Source organism: Ovis aries, chromosome 2 (assembly GCF_016772045.2).
Source record: "Ovis aries strain OAR_USU_Benz2616 breed Rambouillet chromosome 2, ARS-UI_Ramb_v3.0, whole genome shotgun sequence".
Taxonomy (NCBI): domain Eukaryota; kingdom Metazoa; phylum Chordata; class Mammalia; order Artiodactyla; family Bovidae; genus Ovis; species Ovis aries.
The window spans coordinates 55,275,000-55,299,156 of NC_056055.1; the positions used below are offsets into that span (position 1 = coordinate 55,275,000).

Sequence of the window (24,157 nt, forward strand, 5' to 3'; positions counted from 1 at the left end):
TTTGTCTTTATAGACTGAAATCGCCAAGAGATTGAATACGATTTGTGCACAAGTCATCCCATTTCTGTCTCAGGAAGTAAGTAAAACTGTTCAGCTGTTAAAGTGCAATTATGTTGCTTCTCTGTTTGCAAATTAGCTAGTTTTAAGATGTTAATTTTATCACGAGGAACAAGTGTGAAGAACATCTGTTACAGCTGAAGTGTGTAAACCCCCTGCTATTTCATCTCATAGATCTAAGGGCACGCTGTGGAAGCAGTGACGATAGCTCAACCTTAAATTAATTCTTTTCTATGGAAAACTGCAAAATGACTGTCAAGCGTAAAGCTTTCCTTTTCTTCAAGGAGGAGTATAAGCTTGATAGCTTCTGATGATTAATGTGCTCTTTTACTGTTTCTTTTACTGCGTTTTAAAAATGGTTCCATTAGGGTTGCCTTGATCATGGGAGCAGGTATTTCATTTGTCCTTGTACCTCAAGGCAGATTGACTTAATGCTGTCTGTGGAGGGAGTGGATGCCAATACTCTTAAGGTTAAGAGCGTTCATGTTACATGTTCATGTTACCTTGGCTTACAGAGATATCCATATATGAGCCATTTTATTAAGTTTCGAAGTCATAGATAGTTTAACCTTAATATTTTGAGAGGGGAAAGCTCTTTGTGTGAGTAAACCTATGAAATTGACTCAAAACCAGTATGTTTTAGTTTTGCCTTAAAGTTTACTTTTGGATACAAGCTAATAAATGTAAAACTGTGTTTTAAGTGTGTACAGGATGCACATATCTTGAGACAGAGTGAAAAGCTTATGGGCCTTGGAGCTGGAATGCTGAGTGTCTGTTCTTGTTGGCATCTACTGCTCCATGCTGGGTAGCACCATCCCTGCTATTTCTATGGCAGCCTTTTCCAGCATAGCGTTTATGTGATGTTACCATTTAGATTTGTTGGCCTTTTGAAGCCTGTTGTTAGTTAGACTTTAGTAATTCAGGGTCTCTGCTATATATAGTCTCCTTTCTCCCAAAGAGACGTGCGACTTTGTTTTTATTTGTGAGTGGACCTGGGAGGTGTTCAGACTATTTCCAGCCTGTGATCTCAGAGTGTGTGTTTGTGTGTGTGTGTGTATGTGTGTGTATATTTGTGTTTTTGTGTGTCTTTGCTTTCTCCTGTGGCGGGTGAAGCATCTCAGGACTAAAGGAGGAAAGGAATTCCCAGAGTCCAGAACCAACTGGTGGGTTGAGATTTGTTGACCAGAGAAGAGATTGCAGGTTTAATGTTTAAAATTTAAGTATCCAAAGGGGTGTTTTAAATGGCTGTAAATTTCTCCTGCTCAAATTTACCATAGCAAACCCTTTCTGAGAATCAGGATGATCTTCCCAGTCCCATGCTATTGATTTCTAAGGCTTCACATGACCATTTTTGGTGTCTTTTTTTGCCTTTCTACCATTCTGAACCCTAAATTCCCATCAGAAGTTAACTGGTGCTATTTAGAAAGATGGGCAGCACCACTGTTTTCCTTTCCCTGGTTGTCTGTGTTCTGTGAAATAATATGTGCTCCAGCAAGTTCACATTTAAACTCATGTTACACCTCAGTCTGCACCACATGCAGTATTTGTCTTGTTGGAAGGTACAGTGAAGTTATTGGCTGCCTCACTAATACCTTTTCTTCTTGTTTTCAAAGCATCAGCAGCAGGTGGCCCAGGCTGTCGAACGTGCCAAACAGGTGACCATGGCAGAGCTGAATGCCATCATCGGGGTACGTGGCCTTCCAGGTCTACCTCCTACCGTGTGTACAGCCAGCTTTCCTCTCTTCTAAATCTGTTGGCTTAATCTGTGTCTAATCTGTATATAATATGAAGTTAACCTTGATGCTTTTGATAAAGGGGGGAGGGGAGGCAGTTTCAGGTACGGGGAAGTGGTTTCAGGTACACTGAGGTGTATAAGGGAAGACCACTTGGCATAAGGGAGGTAATAGCAACCTTTTTTAGGATGGGAACAAAATAAATCTTCTTTTCAATGAGAAAATAAATATGGTTTATCCTGCTCCCTTAGGTTAAAACTTTAGGTAAAGGTTTTAAATACCTACTTTTCTTACTTCTGTCATATAACTTTAGATCCCAATTGGGGTCAAGACATCACTTGGAATTATTTCATTTTGTTTTCTTTTGCTTCTTTTGCCTTTTGCTTTCCCAGGGTAGTAGAACCTATGTATAACTGTTTTGATTTTCTTGTGGCTCTTTCATGAAGTTTTAAGTGGCACCTCAATGAAAAGAAAGTCCTCCTGCCGTTGAAGAAGTGATAATTGTCTGCCCTGGTGCCCTCTAGCCTTTCACGAGGTTTCTGGTCTTCTGGGTTGAGTTCAGTTAGTGCTCCTTGCTGGCAACTCGTTGTCAATCACAAGTCATTTGCTCTGCATTAATGAGCCTGGTGAACCGTGGGGTCCATCTCCTGCATGAGTTCATTCCCCACCCCCTGACCACGCCCCCTTCCTTCCCCTCAACTGCAGGATCCAGGACGGTTCTCATGTTTTCTGCCCTTCCAGACTAAGCGAAAGAAGTGGCTGAAACAAGGGACCGTCCTTTCTGATTTTATTCATACGTGAGTGCCTTGAGCGGATTCAAATCACTCATTTATCAATTTATGTTAATTGCTTGTGAGAAGATGCCCTGCTGGTCTTTATAGTTCCCTCAGACACTTTGTAATGATAATTAGACATGCTGCTGTAAGGATTAAGAGTGCCATAGTGCAGTGACGGCCACAGACAATGGAACCAGTTAATCCATCAGGGTTTAAAATTACATCCCAACTGGAGATGGAGAAAAACATAAGAGCCAAGGAGGATTAAAGAATGAGCCTCAGCTTGAAAACTCTCCTTTCATCAGTTTCTCAATTGCAGATCTGCAGTCGGGTTGCCTGTGGTAAGCTATTGGCAGTCAATTAGGTGAAATAAACTGGGAGGGTGACCTTCATTTCCTTTTAATAGCTTTTTCCTCCCTGAAATGGGGAGCTTCAGTGGATTTTCAGCTTAAATTTTATTCAAGCTGCTTTATTGCACTTGACAGCTTAGCTCTGCATAAACAATTCTCCCTCCTCCCCTTCACCCCAGATCCGGGCTCTGCATCTCTCCCCCTTCGTATCACATTTTTGACTGTTACTTAGTGGGCTCTCTAATCACATTCAACAAAAAACACAATTACATCTGCATTTGTCTGCTGCCTTCTGTACCCTTTTCTTGTGTAATGAATTGCTTTATTTCAGAGATCAAATCAAATATTCACTGGTACTTTTGCATGTACTGTGTTTGATTAGCAAAGACTAATAGCAAATTGTACTTGTAGCTCGAGCGCAGAATTTTTTAACCCAAATGAATGAGGATGGAAAAGCCTGTTTTGATTAAAGGAAAACATATGCAAAGCAGTTCTCAAGTACCCAGTTCAACTTTGTGGAACATGTTTGTTTTCTGATAGGCTCTAAATTTTTACATATCATTTCCTGATGGTAAAACTTGGTACTCTTTACATCCTCAAAGCCACTGCCCAATTGTACCCATTAGAAAGGAGGAAATTGTGTTAACCAGATGTTTATAGGTAATACTCATTTCAAGTTGAATCTGAAAATAAAAATAACAGGTTGTTTTGCAAGGGCAGATGAATCGCTAATTTTATGAGTGGCTTTAGTCCAGGAAACATGTTGTTGAGATTATAAAGGCAGATTAGCTCTGATAGCTAGCAACAATAACCCAAATCAGTGAATTGGGCCCAGCACAAGACTTAACGCCAATTGTGAGTCTTCAGCTTATTGACATGTGCGGCTTTTATAATTGTAATGTTTGGATCAGTATATTAATTTAGGTCGGCAGGCTCTTTTAAAGTTTGTAGTGATCAATAATTATCCTGCACCATAAGTTTCATGCTCTGGCATATGCTTGATTTTTGCTTGAAAGGAATTGTGCGCGTCCTGGAAAATCGAAGTAGCATAAAATTGGGTTGACAATTGAGTAGACCTTTGCACCCCTTCATTGAACATGCAGTGTGTCAACCTGTCTCCCCAGAGGGGAGGAGGCTCTGGGAGGCTGTCTGTTCCTACAAACAGCAGCTGCGCGCAGAGTAAATGCAGCCTGGTTTGATAGCAGCTGTCAGTATTGTTCAGGGACCGACTTAGGGTAAAGAACAATGGGAGAGGCCACGGTCTTCGTCTGCATCGACTTTAAGGCTAAGAAAAGAAATAGTAATTTAACGGTTTAGACATCTATTACAAGTGTGAAAGATCACGAAAGAGTACCCTTTAAAATGTAGATGAACCGAAAATTTCTCATCCCCTTTAAGGTACAATCAAGGAGCTTACTGCTTGCTTAACAGGGCTAAAGATTTCTCTTTAGCAAACCTGGAAAAAGTTATATCTTCCTAAGGACACCAGGCTTTTAGGTGAGCTTAGCTGTGTCCTGGGACTGTGGATGCTCTTTTAGTAGGAAGAGAGAGGTTCTATTTTTTTCCCCATTTTTGTGGAGTGAATTAATGGTACCCATTTTGCACTGGAGGGCTTCTGCACTCACATAGAACACTTAGTTCTCATATCTGATGGGAAATACTGAATTTTAAATCTTTTCCACTGCAGCACCTGCCTTCAACTTACATAGATTACTGGTATTTAAGAAAGATAAGCTTCTTAGGTACTTGAGATATTTTTGGTTATACTTTTTAAAAATAGCTTTGATGGTAAATTTGATAATTGGCAGAATAATAACTGCAACCCCATATTTTGAAATTTTTTTAAGCTCTCTCGCTATTAAACATATGTTCTTGTAACAATAAAAAATAATAATGCAGAGATCCTAATAGGCACAGGGTTTATTCAGTTTGACACTTGTACTTTAGAAAACAAGTTCATTGTGGGAAGGGAACTTACTCACATGAACCTTGATTTTTTTTTCCCCCGAACATTGTGATAAACAGCACAATTTAATCAGCATTCCTCAAATATTTTTTTAAAATTTGGAATGCTATTAAAAATGCTCAAAATGAAATAGTTTATTGACTTAATGTAACATTTTATTTGTGGAGTAGCTAATGGCTACCTGAAGGAAAAGAAAATTGACCAAAGGACTGTTTAAGTTCATTACTCCCCATTGTAGTATTTGGGTAGTTGGAAACTTAGAACTCTCTTCTCCCTGCTCTGACACTAAGTATTTGATTGTAAACTGAGATTAGGATTCCAAATAATTAGTGTTGTCTTTTAACTGGATTTATTACATCACATATAATTGATTCTATATCATATAAAATTAACATGTCATACAAATATAGATATGGCTATGTACGTACCTGTACACACATGGATTTATACAATTTGATGTGTAATTCACATGTGAAATGCACAGTGTACAGGCTGACCACTGGCACAGACACATACCCTTTGGGCCACACTCTCTCTCAGGGACAGATTGTCCCCACCACCATAGGAAGTCCCCTTGTGCTTCTTGTCAGTCAAGTTTTCCCACTCCCTGAAGAAACATGGTTTCTTTTTGCTTAAAAAGTGAAAGAATAATTAGCAGAGTGCAATTTCTTTTTTAAAGAAAACAGTTGCATAGTTTACCTATTTTTAACCACATACCTGCTGCCTAACTTCTCACTGTTTCATTTATGCTCATCTTTCTAAGACCATTTACGTCATGTTCTAGAACTAACACCCTGGAAAGATGTCCTTTTCATTATAGGGGACTGGAATGCAAAAGTAGGAAGTCAAGAAACACCTAGAGTAACAGGTAAATTTGGCCTTAGAGTACAGAATGAAGCAGGGCAAAGGCTAATAGAGTTTTGCCAAGAGAACGCACTGGTCATAGCAAACACCCTCTTTCAGCAACACAGGAGAAGCCTCTACACATGGACATTACCATACGGTCAACACCAAAATCAGATTGATTATATTCTTTGCAGCCGAAGACAGAGAAGTTCTATATGGTTAGCAAAAACAAGACTGGGAGCTGACTATGGCTCAGATCATGAACTCCTTATTGCCAAATTCAGACTTAAACTGAAGAAATTCAGGAAAACCACTAGACCATTGAGGTATGGTCTAAATCAAATCCGTTATGACTATACAGTGGAAGTGAGAAATAGATTTAAGGGATTAGATCTTATATAGTGCCTGATTAACTATGGATGGAGGTTCATGACTTTGTACAGGAGACAGGAATCAAGACCATCCCCATGGAAAAGAAATACAAAAAAGCAAAATGGCTGTCTGAGGAGGCCTTACAGTTAGCTGTGTAAAGGAGAAAAGGAAACATACCCATTTGAATACCGAGTTCCAAAGAATAGTAAGGAGAGATAAGAAAGCCTTCCTCAGTGATTAACGCAAAGAAATAGAAATAGATCAACGCAAAGAAATAGAAATAAAGAAAATAGAGATCTCTCAAGAAAATTAGAGATACCAAGGGAACATTTCATGCAAAGATGGGCTCAGTAAAGGACAGAAATGGTGTGGACCTAACAAGCAGAAGATATTAAGAAGAGGTGGCAAGAATACACAGAAGAACTGTACAAAAAAGATCTTCATGACCCAGATTATCATGATGGTGTGATCACTCACACTCACCTAGACAGATATCTTAGAATGTGAAGTCAGGTAGGCCTTAGGAAGCATCACTACGAACAAAGCTAGTGGAGGTGATGGAATCCCAGTTGAGCTGTTTCAAATCCTGAAAGATGATGCTGTGAAAGTGCTGCACTCAATATGCCAGCAAATTTGGAAAACTCAGCAGGGGCCACAGGACTGGAAAAGGTCAGTTTTCATTCCAATCCCAAAGAAAGGCAATGCCAAAGAATGGTCAAATTACCACACAATTGCACTCATCTCACCACTAGTAAAGTAATGCTCAAAGTTCTCCAAGCCAGGCTTCAGCAATACGTGATCCGTGAACTTCCTGATGTTCAATCTGGTTTTAGAAAAGGCAGAGGAACCAGAAATCAAATTGCCAACATCTGCTGGATCATGGAAAAGCAAGAGAGTTCCAGAAAAACATCTATTTCTGGTTTATTGACTATGCCAAAGCTTTTGACTGTGTGGACCACAATAAACTGGAAAATTCTGAAGGAGATGGGAATACCAGACCACCTGACCTGCCTCTTGAGAAATCTGTATGCAGATCAGGAAGCACCAGTTAGAACTGGACATGGAACAACAGACTGGTTCCAATAGGAAAAGGAGGACATCAAGGTTGTATATTGTCACTCTGCTTATTTAACTTAAATGCAAAGTACATCATGAGAAATGCTGGGCTGGAGGAAGCACAAGCTGGAATCAAGATTGCCAGGAGAAATATCAATAACCTCAGATATACAGATGATACCACCCTTATGGCAGAAAGTGAAGAAGAAATAAAGAGCCTCTTTCTTGATGAAAGTGAAAGAGGAGAGTGAAAAAGTTGGCTTAAAGCTCAACATTCAGAAAACAAAGATCATGGCAGCCGGTCCCATCACTTCATGGCAAATAGATGGGAAGACAGTGGAAACAGTGTCAGACTTTATTTTGGGGGGCTCCAAAATCACTGCAGATGGTGATTACAGCCATGAAATTAAAAGACACTCCTTGGAAGGAAAGTTATGACCAACCTAGACAGCATATTACAAAGCAGAGACATTAGTTTGTCAACAAAGGTCTGTCTAGTCAAGGCTATGGTTTTCCAGTAGTCATGTACGGATGTGAGAGTTGGACTATAAAGACAGCTGAGCACCGAAGAATTGATGCGTTTGAACTGTGGTGTTGGAGAAGACTCTTGAGAGGCCCTTGGACTGCAAGGAGATCCAACCAGTCCATTCTGAAGGAGATCAGTCCTGGGTATCCATTGGAAGGACTAATGCTAAAGCTAAAACTCCAGTACTTTGGCCAGCTGATGTGAAGAGCTGACTCATTTGAAAAGACCCAGATGCTGGGAAAGATTGAGGGCAGGAGGAGAAGGGGGCGACAGATGTTGGATGGCATCACCAACTCAATGGACATGGATTTGGGTGGACTCCAGGAGTTGGTGATGGACAGGGAGGCCTGGCGTGCTGCAGTTCATGGAGTCGCAAAGAGTCGGACACGACTGAGTGACTGAACTGAACCTTGCATAACATTGTGCCCGTGTTGGTACCCATGTTACCTGGGCCTAGGATAAGACTGGACTTTATTGGAACACTTGGCACTATTATGCTTTGTGACCTTGTACAGCCAGTTAACCTCCATCAGCGTCCATCTTCAGGTGGACAATACCATTTACCCTGTATTGCTTTTGTTGAGAGTAAGGTTGACTGGCAGCCTTTGCCTGACATGTGGGTGAACTGACTCCCCTGAACTGCAGTTTTGCCTGCCTGGTTTCTCTTGGTGCCTGTAGCACATCTCTGAGTCCAGTTGACCAAGCTTCTTCAAGGGGTTTACTCCAGGCAGTGGGTCACCTCCTCTTTTGTCTTTTCTGGTGGTTGCATGGATGTTGGTATTTGAGATTAGACCCAGCCTGATGTTCTGCTTCTGCCATTAAGTCGTGTGCTTGAATGAGTTTTAATAAGGACACAGCAGTGCAGAAGCATTGCTATCTAACTTTTGGTGAACAAACTTAAAATTCAGAACTGATGGAAAAAGTTAACTTTGGGGAACAGATGGAGAGAAGTTTGAGAAGCAAAAATGTGAGGATCAGGCACTTTTGGCTTCCTTACTCAGCATAAAGGGGGAAGGGACCAGTTCTTTTGTTGGCACTGAGAAGTGGCAGGGATCCTTGAGATGGAATTAGAAGGAGGGCAGAATTAGAAGAGATGCTCAGATGACCAATTCCCCTACCACAAAATACCAGATTTCTGATAGCTGCCTCCATGCTGATTGTTGGATATAAGAAAATGTAAACGATTTTCCATAGCAGCATATGAAGGTCAAGAACTCAGAGAACTTTGGAGTTAATATAAGCAACCTTGTTTATCCTTTCTCATGTATTTGGATGTGATCTAACTTACTTTCCCCAAACATAACTTCTGTCAAGGTCTGTGGGGCTCTGGTTTGGGGCTCCAGTTTTGGTCAGGTGTGTGTATTCTTGTTTCATAGGCAAATTTATAATTCTCTACACCTTAAAACAACTTAGTATGAAATAAAAGAAGCCTAGGGTGGTTTGTGGTATCTGACTATGTGTGTTTGTGTAGGTGATGGCTGTAAATACAAACTCCTGATGTGTCAGTAGAAGGAGCCTTTCTGTCCTGAAGAGATTGAGTTGTAGACCTAAAGGACTCCCCATTGTTGCATGAGATGATTGGTTTAAGGATTAGCAAAAATGTTGGATTATTTTTCTCCTCCGTCTGTAGCTGTCAGCCATCTATAGGATTGTAGTGTGTGAAGTTTAAGAGGATGAGGTTAGCCTCTTATTCTTATGAGTATGCAGTTAATCCCTGGAAAGCCCATCAATAACCCAGCTGTAAGTTTCTTTATAAAACAAAATCACCCTAGGAGAATAATGCATAGCCTGCTACCACGGGAAGTAAGTAAAATGACAACAAACATGGATCTTCCTGCTCTACCAGCTTCTATTTAGTGACTTACCTGCCACTTAAATTCCAGTAGTTCAGCCCTTTTATTAATTTTCCAAAGGGATGGAGCAGTACAGCCAAGAAGTCTTCTCTGCATCTGCCTTTTTTTTTTTTTTTTTAACCTAGAGTACAGCTAGGTATCTCTAACAAATGCAGGGCTTAGCTTGAGTGTCTGAGTTTCTCTGAATAGGCAGTGTGCTTTTAATTTATTGGGAATCTTGCTGAAGCATTGTTTACTTGTTCATGTCCCCATATATTTTCATATGATTTTTATTTGGATTTATTAGAAGGCATTGTAATATTTTCCCTCTTTTCAGGGGAAGAAGTCTTCAGAATAGAAAGTAGAGCATCTCATTTTAATTATTAGATCTGTGCAGGTTTTTTTAATTGATGGGTGATTTATGTACCATATCATTCACCCTGCTTTTTTTTCCAAAGAGTTTTTTAAAATGTGGGCCATTTTAAAAGTCTCTATGGAATTGTTCATAATATTGATTCTATTTTATGTTTCTTGGTTTTCTGGCTCTGACACATGTGGACTTCCAGCTCCCCAACTAGGGTTTGAGCCTGCACCCCTCTGCGTTGGAAGGCAAAGTCTTACTCACTGGATCCCCAGGAAGTCCCTCACTCACCCTTTTAAAAGCACAGTGCTCGGTGTTTTTAATATATTTACAAACGTGTATAACTATCACTAATATGTAATTCTTGAACATTTTCATCACTCCAAAAATAAACCCATATTCATTAGCAGTCAAGACCCCCTTCTCCATCTCTTCAACTCCCTGGCAACGCCTAATCTTTCTCTCATGGATTTTTCCGTTCTGAATATTTTCTATAAATGGAATCGCATAATATGTGGCCCTTTGTGTCTGGCTTATTTCACTTGGCATAATGTTTTCAAGGTTTTTACATGTTGTAGAAGGTATTTCGGTCCTTTTTTTGATGAAAAATATTCTATTACATCAATATACTGCATTTGTTTATCCATTTAGTCACTTGCTGGACATTTAATTGTTTCTACATTTTGGCTATTATAAATAATGCTGTTGTAAATATTTGTATGAGGATGAGATGGTTAGATGGCATCACTGACTCAATGGACATGAGTTTGAGTAAATTCTGGGAGTTAGTGATGGACAGGGAGGCCTGGCGTGCTGCAGTCCATGGGGTTGCAAAGAGTCAGACACGACTCAGCGACTGAACTGAGACATTTGCATAAAAATTTTTCTGTGGACATGTTTTCTTTAATCTGTTGTTTATATCTAGGAATGGAGTCTCTGGGTCATACGGTAATTCCATCAAACTTTTTAAACAACCCAGTGGCAGTACCATTTTACATTCCCCCCTAGCAGTGGGTGAGAATTCCAGTTTCTCTGCTTCTTCTCCAACACTTGTTACTGTCCATTGTTTGATTCTAGTCCTCCTAGTGGGTGTGACATGCTGTCTAATTTGTGGTTTTGATTTATATTTCTCTGATGGCTGGTGGTGGTGAGCATCTTTTTATTGAAACCTTATCTGGTTTTAGAAGTGGATCTACTTAAGTAAACATGACTTGTAAAAACTTAGTCTAGTTTAGGTCTTTAAGTCATGACGGAAACAGGCACTCAGGGCAGGTAGAATGAATAAATCAGGGTGATCATGCAGAACAGGTTGGCCTGTGAAGATTAGCTGAAAAGCAGAAACAGAAAAGATGAGTTTAGATCCTTTTCAGAAGTTTAGGCCTTCATCTGGGTGCCTGCCTACTCCTGCATCAAAATGGGGCCTTTCAGTGGATTTATTTATTTACTTACTTTTTATTGTCTTCAAGTGGCTTGTGAATTCTTGGCCCCAGCAAGCAGTTCCTGCCTGTTTATCACCCCTGCCCCTCTTCACACAAGAGGCCATCCACATAATGGGAGGTCTTCAGATAACTCCCAGAGTAGTGTCCTTGATGTTTCTGCTGCCGCACAGCTCTTCCCCACTTCTCCCACTTATTTATCGTAGCATACCAATTTTCTTTTTCTGCACTCTCCCAAGATAAGAACTGAGCGTTTTAAAGAACAGAGTAATAGCAGAAAGTCAAGGAAGAGTGATTTGGAGAAAACCGTCAATAAATGCTACTTTTCACTCCCCCCCCCCCCACCTTTAAAAGTGTTTAAATACCAAGTGCTATAAATGCCACTTACTGTCACACTTTTAGCATTGGAGATGCTGTTTTGGGGCATGGTTTTAGTTCTGGTTGGGTTCAGTTTATGGTCCGTGTGACATAATTTTCCCAAAGGTTGTAAAGTGGGTTAAATTTCAGAAATTCAAATTGATTCAGTGGTTGGTAATGAGAAACTTATTAACATCTAGTGGGGATGAGGGGGATATTGGTCTTCATTTTTCTGGTTTTCTTTCTACTTGTATAGGCAGCTCTGTGGTGACAAATCCTGTGCTATACTGGTTTTAGAAACAAAAATGTAAAAACCACCTCACTATATTACATTAAAGCTCTGAATGTAAACAGCAAAGTCAGTTTCATTATAGCAACATAATTGACCTGGGCTGCACTAGGTAAAATGTGAATTAAAATTCTAAATGCATGGCTGTTGTTTGACATGGATGAGGTTATTTTATTCCTTGTGGGTTTTCAGTATCATTAACTCAGGGTTTGGTGTTTGTTTTCCTCATCTCATTCCCAGCCTATTCAAATTGTTTGGGTAAGAATGAGTGCATTCATCTCCTCATGCCCTAAACTAAACCTTTCCCTAATCATCTCTGCGGCACCAGAACAGTCCATAAAAGTTCCCAGTGTAGCTCTTTCTCCAAATTGTTTTGTAAAATGTGAAGTTTCTGTTTGTTTTGAATTGTTACTGGAGTCAGCATAAGCAGCTGCTCATTTTGGGGGGTTGTGACAAGGTACTTGATGGAGAAAGGACAGTGAAGAGTTGAATGCTGAAAAGTACTTTTGGGTTTTAAACAATTTGGCAAATCCTTTGGCATATAAGAACATGGATTCTAACATAATGGTACAGAATTCTAGCTTAGATCTAGACCAGAATTTCTCAGTTTCAGTGTTACTGACATTTTAGGCTTGTGAATTCTCTGTGATGAGGGCTGTTCTGTGCATTGTACAGCACTGAACAGCATCCCCGGCCTCTACCTACTGGACGCCAGTAGCACCTCTCCTCCTCTCTCCCTCCCAGCTGTGACAACCTTAAATGTCTCTGCTGCTGCTGCTAAATCACTTCAGTCGTGTCTGACTCTGTGCAACCCCATAGACGGCAGCCCACCAGGCTCCCCCATCCCTGGGATTCTCCAGGCAAGAACACTGGAGTGGGTTGTCATTTCCTTCTCCAGTGCATGAAAGTGAAAAGTGAAAGTGAAGTCGCTCAGTCGTATCCGACTCTTAGCTACCCCATGGATAGCAGCCTATCAGGCTCCTCCATCCATGGGATTTTCCAGGCAAGAGTACTGGAGTGGGGTGCCATTGCCTTCTCTGCTTAAATGTCTCTAGATGTTGCCAAATGTCCCTGGAGTAGGGGGAAAGGGTATCAAAATTGCTTTGAGAACCACCTGTTTAGATTGATACATATTGCCTCAGACCACCACTGTTCATCAAAAATGCCTTTTCTGATAGCTTTGTAAACTGTTTTGCTTGTGTGTTCTGTGGTTATAAGTCTATAGCCAATAACTTAAAAAAAAATTTACTAATTAGTGCAAGCTAATGAATGGGTAGAAGGTTGAATTTTCCCAGCCTCACTGTCATGTTGAGAAACATTTTATTTTCCCCAATGATTTGGGCAGGTTTGGGTCTACGGAGGACTGATGCATGTAAATTCCCTTAATTGGCAGAGCCATTGGGTTTTTTGAGGTGTTGCTGGCTGTATAGCAGTGTCTTTTATTTTAACATGTATTTTTGAGTAGCATTCATGGGTTTTTTTTTTCCTTTTAGTGAAGGTGATGGGTATTAGGCTGTCTCAGGTAAACTGTGGGGAGGAAAAAGAAAACACAAAACAACATGTTCTTTCAAGAACACATGGGACAGGTCAGCTGCTCTTTTGGAGTCAGCTGTTTTAATCTCCTGGATGTGGGCCCTCTATTCATTTCAATGAATATTTTATCTTACAGACAACACTTCTTATTTATTAAGCGTCTTCTGAGAGAAGCTGGAACTTTCTCTGTTTCAGCTTGATTCTTCAGCTTCCTTGGAAGAGAGCTAGAGTGAAAGATGTTTTCATTTCTCATATGTAGGGTGTTGGGAAGTGGAGACTGGAGAGATGGCACTTGTGAGCTGTAAATCTCAGAACAAATTCCCATCTGTCACTGCTGCCGAGGCTGCATTGTGGAGATCGTTTTATTTCCCAGTAAACATCTGACAGTGAAGTGGATTGTCTCTGGGTGTGCAGTGTTGCGTACCCTCAGGAGTATCTCCTTACCTGGGAAGGGAGAAAGGTGAAGTCATCAGTGGAGAAAGAGCTTGCCTTCTTCCTTCCGCTGCTTGGGAACCCTGGGTCTGTCACTGATTCCTTAGGAACATGCCTGGGCTGCTGGGGTCACAGGAGAGATGCTGTTGAAGGGAATGAAAGGTTTTCAATCATCATTCTGGCTGAGAACCCATGGCAAGCCACTCTTTCATCTGTGAAATGGGAGCCATGATTCCCGCCCTCCCTCCCTCCGGTGTGTTCTAAGCTGAGGCCAGATAAGGAAGCTGGAACTATGATCTAGGAGCTCTGCATGGCAGGATAAAGAAGTAGAATGTGAGGCAGCAGTGTTCACATCTCCTGGGTCTACAGCATCTTCAGTCGCTGTGATTCACCCTGTTGCTATCTACTTAAGTACTCCTTTCATTTTGTGAGAGAGTTATGCTTTTTTAAAAAAAGGTGGAAGAAGGCACTTTCAAGATGTCCAAGCTCAGGATGGAAGAACCTCATTGCCTCTAATAATAGACTGTCTTCATGGGCCTGAAACTCTAGAGCAGGGTAGAGGTGGGGTTACCTGTGGCCAGTGTAAGCTGTTGGACAGCTTTGTTGAGAGCCATTTGCCTAAATGTTGGGTTTAACCTTTCGGGTCTGCTTCACAGCTGAGGCAAAGCCCCTTTATTTTTGTAAGCTTAGTCTTATTAGTAATGAGAATGCTTTCCAATTCATCTTTCTAAAAACCATCTTGGCTTTGGCAGAAAATTCCCTTCCTTCTAGCGTCTTCAAATTTCACCTGAGACTGCCTTTACTCTGACATAAAATCCCACGTCTGGAGTCACTTTTTGGTGACTCCATTTGGGGGGGAATTTTAGGGTGGGGGGGTAACTGGGAGGGGTGGGGTGCAGAGAAGGGTGATAGGGTTGTATCCTCTACCCTGTAGTTAAAGTCCTTCCCCTCTGCTTAGCCTCGCTCATCTTCTTTTAATCAGTGCTGCTCTTAATTACCCCACTGCACCCACTTCTGTATGCATCGCTGCCTTCCCCCCACAGCAGCCGGACATAGCTCTCACTCTCCGAGTAATGATAGTAATCGCTGGTAGGGCAGACCTGTTCCTCATCCTTCTCTGAGCACATTTCTTATGGCAGGTGTCTAGTTCCTAATTAAGTGCTAATGAGCATGCCTAGTGGACCGTGATGCCTCTGCCAGCTTCTTTAGTTTTATGTCCTGCTATTGCTGAGCTCTTAAAAGGTGACAGAGCAGGAATTAGTGTCTTCGGGATGACAGGAAGGTGATTTTATGCATAAAGAAATTGTTATTATGATCTCAAATGGTGAATGAGTAGTTTATAAATACTTTCCAAGAATACTATTAATGTTGCTCTCTCTGACCTCGCTCCCGTTTCCAATTTCCTTCTCATTAGAACTGTGCTCTCTTTGGAAGGAATGGAAGTTTAAAGAGGTTGGCTTCTAAAGATTTTTAAAAAGATACTAGGAGTGGTTGAAAATTCACTGTAAGATAACTGTAGACACTGATTTCTGCCTTTTAGCTGCTGCTTGCTCTTGAGGGCTGGAAACCTGTTTAGTATTCAATCAAATATCAGTAGTTGGGGTGGAAATTACTGAAGATCTGGCATAGAGATCTAATATATTCAGTACACGCAAGGGGGTAATAAGTAAAACGAGTAATTGAGTCCCAGGGAAGTGAGCACAAATCAGAATCTTAGGAATTTCCTAACATTACACCTTAGAAATTGAGCTTTAATCGTTTTTACTATCTCATCAAAAATGAGTTTTATATTGGACAGCTGAAATGCAGCCAGATTTATGGTGGAGGGGCCATTTCTGATACTTTTTCATTTCCTGTAGTGTGTCTTAAATATAATATATGAGAGCAATGGTACTTTTTAATATGAACCGATTTACAACTTCTGGAATGGGTTAAGCGACAGAGGCAAAGGCATTTACGAATGAGGACTTGGTCATCAGAGTGTTTTCCTCTGCAGGCTTCTTAGCCTCACTGTAGCCCGGTGTCTTCGCCTGTGACATGGAGAGGGGCTGGTTTGGGGCATGAAGCTCAGGAGAAAGGAAGGGATAGTCAAAGTTCTGCCTCTGTGGTTTCTTTCAGTTGTCGCAGGCCTGTCTCCCTGAGGCCTCCCTCTGTGTGTGGTGGTACCATGTTGGCCCTTCCTGCGTTGACTTCACTCCCCTCCCACCTGGTGGGAGAAACTCAGTGCCTTGAGCCTGGCCACCTGTGAAATGGGAGTACCAGTACTTCCTCGTTTCTGTGAGGGTTTGATGAAGTAAGGGCACACAAGTGCATAAGAGTTGCTAGTTCTTCCTTCTTTCTGGGTTTGTTAACTAAAGTGAATATTTGGTTTTGTCTCATCCTACCATTGTGTTAAGTTAATACAAGAATGCTGGGGTAGAATGGAATCGCCTAGTAACCTGTGACTCGTTGAGAATATAGATACTATATTGTAGGATGTTTATCTGTGCCTCCCCTGTTGTGACCTTTCTGAAATCAGAATGAACCCAAAATCTGTGGCATCTTAGATTCAGTGACGGCACTGGATTTCAACCCTGGAGCTGCCTAGAGATGGGACTAACTAATACGTGAGGCCTTACTTAGCTATCCAAGCTTGCACAGCTACGCTCTCAGGGTGTGAGTTAGGCCAGAAAGTGACAATGTTAGTCTGAGGATTATGTTTTGGGAAGATTAAACTAAGCAGGTGCAGGCTTTTGATGGACTGAACGTACTAACCACATTTTTTTTTCTCCCTTTCCTCCCTCTCTCTCTCTCTCTCTCTGTCTGTGTGTGTGTGTAACCTGATCTGTCTCCTCCATCCTCTCATGTCATGTCTGGTTTCTACCCGGATGCCGCCGCCGCCGCCACCACCACCACCACCACCTTTTCTTTCTCTCTCCCTCTTCCTCTCAACCACCACCTCCAACAGCAGCAGCAGTTGCAAGCTCAGCATCTTTCTCACGGCCACGGACCTCCAGTGCCCCTCACCCCTCACCCTTCGGGACTTCAGCCTCCTGGAATCCCGCCCCTCGGCGGCAGTGCCGGCCTCCTGGCGCTGTCTAGTGCTCTGAGTGGCCAGTCTCACTTGGCAATTAAAGATGACAAGAAGCACCACGATGCAGAGCACCACAGAGGTGAGAGGCCGGGCAAGCCAGATTAGGACCTTGTCCTAACACTCTTACAGTGCTGCAAAGTTTGTGCACCGCTAAAGAAAGCCCCAACCCATACAGAGCGCAAACAATGAGCTAAGAGGAACTGTCTGTCGCAAAGCTTGGCCACTGAAACACAGTTCACCCTGGAGGTTTTCAGGGTTTAACGTGGGCATCTGTAGATCTCTCCATCTCTTTAGATGGCAGGCATCTTGACATCTTGGCAACTGCCTCGTTAATGCCAGTGGCCTGTACCATATTATGGAAAACTGTTAACTGCTTAATTGGGTAATTTTCAAAGAAAGTAATGTTGTTAAATGGGGCGAAATAAGAAGTTAAATTTGAAAGTGAATGTGTTCAAATGAAAGGTTTGATAATTGCATCTGTTACTACTTAGTTTCATAGGCTTTAATTCTAGTATGCATTAAATATTGGGCAAAATTGCACTTGACTAATTTTTTGAAAAAAAAAAAAAAAGAGTAATTTATTCTGTCAAGAAATTTTAAAAAAATAGGCTTTTGTGTATGGTTAAACTGTAAATCTTATGTTTACAAAATACTGTAATTTTCAGGAAATCACTGTATTAGGAATGTGCAATGACTTATATAAATAAAAGCCATTTTTAAAACTGTTTGGGGCTTGTGTTCTAATTATTCCCCCCTTTTTTTTATTTCTGTTCTTGCCTCTGTGTCTGAACGGGCATGTCTGTGCGTTTCTTGGTAACCTCGGGAGCAGACAGAGAACCAGGCACAGTAAGTACCCCGACTTTATGTGCCTGCTGCACATAAAAACACGTTCCTCCTCCTACCCCCACGGTGCACCCCAGCCGCCTTTCTGTACATATAGGCACAGACACGTGTATTCTACCCTATTGCTCTCAGCAACTTGTTTTTTTAATTTTTTTTATTTTAATATGTCTGTTCTCTCCCCCAACCCCCATCTTTTGTATAAAACTTTTATCGGATGAGAGGGAGGCAAAGCTAAGATTACTCACTTGAAAATACACTTTGATCCTTACGTGCCCCATTTTAAAAATATGTTTATCATTGCACTTCGAGTCCAGGTTTACTTCTGATGTAAGAGCATATTCATTATTTTCGTAAGTCAGTTCTGCAGGCAAGAGGTCATAATCCATACGTGAAATTGGTTAGTGTTGTATTATTTCTACCTAAACCATCATTATCCTCTGCAAATGCATCTTAGTTGCTAGGTTTCTATATCTGGTTTTCTTTTCATAATCGTCCTTGGAGTGTGAACTTGAACTTTATTTTAGTCCAAAGAACTGAGTCTTTGAGTAATCTCTCAAAACCAAGAAAATTGAGTTCACGGAGCTCTGTGCTTATTGAGTTCATTTTTTCACCAGCCTAAATCTCAGTATATATACTGAGTTTCCTGCATAATTATTGTAGAAAACTCATGGTAACGGTTATATAAAATGGAGAAGCCCACTTTATGTTTGATCTGTTCACTTATCTGCCAGTTACTTGTGGGGTTGCTTGTCTCTCAAATGCACCTCTCACATGTTGTGGAGCAAACAGTGAGAAACTGGCCCCTTTTCAGCTAAGATAACCTATAGTTTTTGCCCCTTTCCTCCTTCCTTTTTTCTTTCTGAACATGGCAGTATTTTGACAATCTTCAATCTAAATATGGTTTAAAAATGGGATACTGAACTTTTGAATCACTCTGATACTTTCTTATGAGTTTGGGGGGAAGATATGTAGTTTTTTTCAGTTTGAAAAGTTTAGATCCCCCCTCCCTCCACCTTCTGTGTGGAATAGTAACTGTTTTCAAAATTTTCTTTGGGACTGAGCTTGGTATACTTATGTGTCAGAGTATATTAGGGGAATAGATAATGGTGAAAGGATGAGGTAGCTGGTTATGAAATTCTTGTTCAAAATATTAGGAAGAAAAAAGAGGGGAGAAAAAATTAGAGCTAGGGAATAAAATCACCTACTCCCAAAGTACAGACCTAAGTAAACTGATTTATAGAGGAACTAACTTTTGATTTATGGGAAAGTTGTACCCTTAAAGAAGTACAAAATAGTTCTTCAGTTTCAGGCAGCTGTGGATTGTTTTTAAGTCCAGCTAGTTTAGTTATTAGTAAGTCCATATTGAGTTAGCAGTCAGTGAACTTTCAAGTCCAAATGTGGTAGATACATTGCATAAACCAATCTATAAAATAATATACAATACATGGTTACTTAATGTGTTATTTGCATGTCTCCTTTTTTACACCAAACTTTTGTCAAGTCTTAAGTATAATTTCAACATTTTCAGAAGTATATATACTGAGTTTCCTGCATAATTATTATAGAAAACTCATGGTAATGATTGTATAAGATGGAGAAACTAGACTAATTTATAACCTAAACATTTAGTTCAGTCTGTAGAGAGGAATTAAATTGTTCACTGTCTATATATGTGGGATTTTGCTGCAGTTATGTAAAATTAACTAACTCTCTTCAAACTTTATGTAAAGTTAAATATGAGACTCAGAATGAGATGATGTGTACTATTAACACCTAAAATATTATAATACTTAACTATTTAATAAAGTGGTTTGAATTATGAAGTTGAATTTTACTTGGCAGATAAACTCAATTGATTATACAGGTGTTTTGTTTTGTTTTTTCACTCAATGAGTGTTTAAGAGCAGTGGCTATCTAGGGCAGTGATTTTCACACCTCTTAGTCTCAGAACCTTCATATACTTACAGAAATTGTTGGCCCCAGAGAACTTTTGCTTATGTATGTCATATATTTTGAAAAGTCTCTGGGTTAGAAATAAAGCAGATTTTTAAACAGATAAAGAGTTACTTAATTGTGTTAAATAACATTTTTAGTGAAAAATAACTAATTTCCAAAATTAAAAATTAGAGTGGAAAGAGTGGCTTTGTTTTTTTGCACATTTGCAAATGTGTTTAATGCCTGGGATAGCTGAGTTCTTGTCAGTTTTTTGCCTTCTGTTTGTTGCCATATATTGTTTTGGTTTAAGTATTAAAATCTGCCTGCAAAGAGACACCCTTGAGGTCCTTGGACCAAACTCTTGAGAACCTCTGCCGTAAATAAGACCAAGGAGTTCTGAGAAATTCTAGGCTGGCATATAGTTTTATTTTTTTCCTACTCTTCTTTCTATGTTGAACAGATATTTCTTATATCCAGTGCAAAAATCAAGGACTTCAATAGATCCAGAGGGAACTATTGAGTGTGTATGTATTGTTATCTCTGAGTCTAAACTATTCCATTTGCTAGTTGAAGGTGTTATGGTGGGAAAACAAATGACCTATAATGTAACCTGTTTTATGTAAAACCCAGGAAAGGAAAGAGCTAAGAGCAGAGAGGACACAATTTTTAAGTTTCTCATTTCTGAAAGGGATGAGTGGTAAAGCTAGTAACTTAAGAGAGGTGTAATTTGCTGTTTGGCTGTTGATTTTAAATTAAGATTTGACTACTGTTTTTCTAATTCACAAACCCTTTTTTTTTTTTTTTTTAAACGTAAGCCTATTTATTAGAGTGCTACTACTGAGCAAAGAAATGACCTAACAAAAGCCTTTATTTCTTCAAGAGTAATAAAATTTAGATACTCAAGTTAATTTAAAGATGAATTGCACCAAATTCATTTTGGCTTTAAATTACGTCTGCTTGAAAGACCTGGAGTTAGAGAATTGACAAGGAGCTGTATGGCTTTTAAAAAAATGTGATAGGATGTTTCTTTAAGTACTCATTCATTTAACAAATATTTACTGACCATTTACTATGTGCCAAGCACTGACTGAGAGCACTGTGTATACTTGCTGCCATTTTACAGTGATGTCTTGTGATGTCAGAGTCAAATTATATGTTGAATGAAAAGCACTGAAATACCTCACTCGTGTGATCATTATTTGGAACATCTAGAAAAGGGAGGAGACTAGAGCAGGCTGTCTGGGAGAGACTCTAGAATGGGACGGTTTGTAAACTTAGGCAGGTTCCTGAGTGGACTTCAGAAGGCCCTTGAATACCCCTAAGATTGTATGTAGAGTACTGTGAGTGAGTGCTCTTATATAATGCTGGGAAAAGATCATAACTCCCGTTAAATTCTCCAAGGGGCGTTCCTGGCTCTGAAAAGTCTTAAGTACTTTTCACCTTCTTTAGGTCAGAATAGTGCATCACTATCATTTTCTTCCTAGGTGGTACTAGTGGTAAAGAATCCACTTGCAGGAAACATAAGCGATCCAGTCCAGTCCCTGGGTCCGGAAGATTTCCTGGAGGAGGGCACGGCAACCCACTCCAGTATTCTAGCCTGAAGAATCCCATGGACAGAGGAACCTGGCAGGCTACAGTCCGTGGGGTCACAAAGAGTTGAACATGACAGAATGTACTTAGCACACATCATTTTCTCAGACACAAAGCACAGGGAGGTTGGGTGCTTCTGTTCATATGGATCGTCTTTCTGAGGGACTCCATTACCACTCCTGCAACTGATTTCTACAGTTGTCACATTCACATTTAGAACTTAAAGAAGTGGTTATGACAACCATCACTGGATGTTAAGAAGGTGTCTTTATTTTTCTCTTCTCTAGCTGTTGTACATGACTAGTTAATTGGCAGAGGCAGGACCAGATCCTAGTTCTGGACCACCCACCCCTTCCCTTTTTCTGAAATGACACTGTGCAGAATAGAGGGCAAAGGGAATAAACGGTGAGGCTTGCTTTGGGAAGTACTTCACTCTTGGCCTATTTCTGAAATTTTATTTTTGTGAATGTCACATTGTCGTCTTGTGGCTTTTTATGGCCATGGCAGTGTCGGGGTGTGTGGGAGGGAAAGGAGCAGTGATAGAAAGAAGGTAGGTTTTAGACTAAGGCGGACCCAGTGGAATTCTGGCTGCACAGGCAGTATTCCTCATCCTTTTGGACCTTCTTATCTCATCTGTAAAATGGCAATGGTGGCTGCCTGCAGGGTGAGGGTTTAGGACCCACAAATGGGAAGTCATCAGACATGCCATTGCAGGCCTTTAGGAAGGTCCTCCCTGTATCTACCTGCAGGGGAGCCAGACAACAGGAAACGTCGTTGGTCACCTTCAGCATAGTTGCTTGTGGTTTCCTTTCCTTTTCACACATTGTGTGAGGCTTCTGTGGCGATGAGGGCCCACTTGACTGAGCGGCTGGTCCTGATGTTTTTCTGTGTGTCAGCATCACAAAACACACCCCAGTCTCTTAGGAGCTTGATCAGTTGAATGATGCTGGAATTCATCAAAGGTAAATGGGGGCTCAGAGGAGGTGTTTTCACCTAAACATTGATGACTTTATCTTGGCCTATGCCAAGGAATTGTGTGGAGATAAAGGATAAAACTAAGATGAATTACCTGAAATCTCTATATTTAAGGCACAGTAGGAAACAACTTAAATTTTCTGAAGCAGTGTCCTCAGTAGATTTTTCTTTTGGTAGAACTTAAAACTCTGTACTTAAAAAAATACAATAGATCCTCTGGGAAACCCAGCATCACTGCTGTGAGAAGGGTGAACCCCCAAGGGAAGGAGGACCCTGGCGATTTCTTGCTTGTTGGGAATGGTGTGTTCCTGTGCCAGGTGAGGTGTCTGCTCATCATTTTCAACATCCCCTCCTAACACAGTACAGCAAACTGTCTGCATCTTTCCAATGAGGAGAGATGGGTGTAAGTGCCATCAGATATCAGATACCATGGTCCAGTCCTGACCCATTGCTTTCTAGTTTCAGGACCTTTTTCTTTGCAGTAGAAGCTTCTCACCAGGGGCTGGCAAATGAACAGGGGCAGTAGCACCTAAGAGCACTTTACAAACATGCTTCTAGAAAAGGTTTGAAATAGAGCTTGATTTTTGCTGTGACCAAGGTCCTGATGAAGGGAATAAAGGTGTTATGAGGTCATTTAGATTATTCTTAAGGAGTTATGTTTCTTTTCAGCTCCATAGTTTTTATTGAAAACGTTTTGTTTTACCTGGAGAAGGAGGTGGAAAAGCAAACTGTGGACATAGAGAGTGATGCTGAAGGTATTCGTGGTTTAGCACTTCTTCCAGCCCAGATGTCACTGGGTGTGTGTCTATAGCTCTTTTATCTTGGGCATCCTCTCGAGTCACCCATCTGCATCCAACAGTGCTGAGTTCCCAAATGTAGGTGCAGGAACATGTTTTGTTTTGTTTTGTTTTTATTGTTCTCCCCATATTTTGCCTTCAAACCATGTGAAAAATAGATGTTTACCCTTCAGACCTGGTTCACAGCCAATCTTCCGAGACATGTTTTCTACATTTCCACACATCTCCGTTTGCTTCCACTTTTTGCCATTGACAAGTGGGGATTCTGTTAGTTTTACAGGTTAAAAGTGCACTTGTCACAGAAGGCGTGAATGACCAACTGGACCGCAGCACAAAGTACGCACAGAGTGATGGCTTAATTGGTGCCAGGTGTGGATGAGGCGGCGCACAGATGTGATGGGGTGTGTCGTTACCTAATTGTTTTAATGTTCACTGAGAAGTTAATTGTCACCGTAGAGTGTGCTAGCAAATTAGGTTCCCACTGCCTTAGTGTAACTGAGGATAAATGAGGTGTCATGAGTTTCCAATCTGTACCTCTGACACAAACACTTTTCCTGTGAGGAGGAGACTGTTCCCAAGGGGAATCAGCATGGCAGCTAAAGAAATCCATTTGAATAATGTGCATTATTTTCACATTAGGGAAACCTGTCTAGCTTTTGCTGTCTCCATGAGCGGGTCTTCCTTTCATATTTGCTGCTGGTGGCTTCAAGCTTTCGATTTGGTTGGCGAAAGAATTGCTTTGAGGTCTCAGAGTAGATGAAGGAGACGTGAATGCTCTTATAAAGTGTTCTGGCAATACTAACAGTGTAAACCAGCTCTCTTTCATATACCTGGAGTTTACCTTCCAAAATACCTCAGTATACATGCACAGCCATTCTTGTTAAATTGCCCAAGAAAAGTAAAATTATTGGAATACGACTATAAAGACTGTTTATTATTGATATTAAAGTCGCTAAGTCTCTCTATGTTGGTCTTGAGTAGGTGGGTGTTCAGAGCATGAAATAGAAACATTTTCCAGAATG

At 40.7% G+C, this 24,157-nt stretch overlaps 1 protein-coding gene across 3 annotated transcripts in view; it reads left to right on the top strand.

Annotated features, from left to right (window-relative positions):
* The window catches only part of LOC101110740 (transducin-like enhancer protein 1), a 92,015-nt gene that overhangs the window by 30,047 nt on the left and 37,811 nt on the right, over window positions 1-24,157 (top strand). For 2 of the 3 annotated variants that reach the window (XM_027964466.3, XM_060410904.1), the window contains 4 exons: window positions 14-76; window positions 1,671-1,745; window positions 16,870-17,074; window positions 17,825-17,841. In XM_027964466.3, coding sequence (XP_027820267.1) covers window positions 14-76; window positions 1,671-1,745; window positions 16,870-17,074; window positions 17,825-17,841 — 360 coding nt within the window. The remainder of the gene's footprint in view (window positions 1-13; window positions 77-1,670; window positions 1,746-16,869; window positions 17,075-17,824; window positions 17,842-24,157) is intronic. The other variant, XM_027964467.3, reaches the window with a different exon arrangement.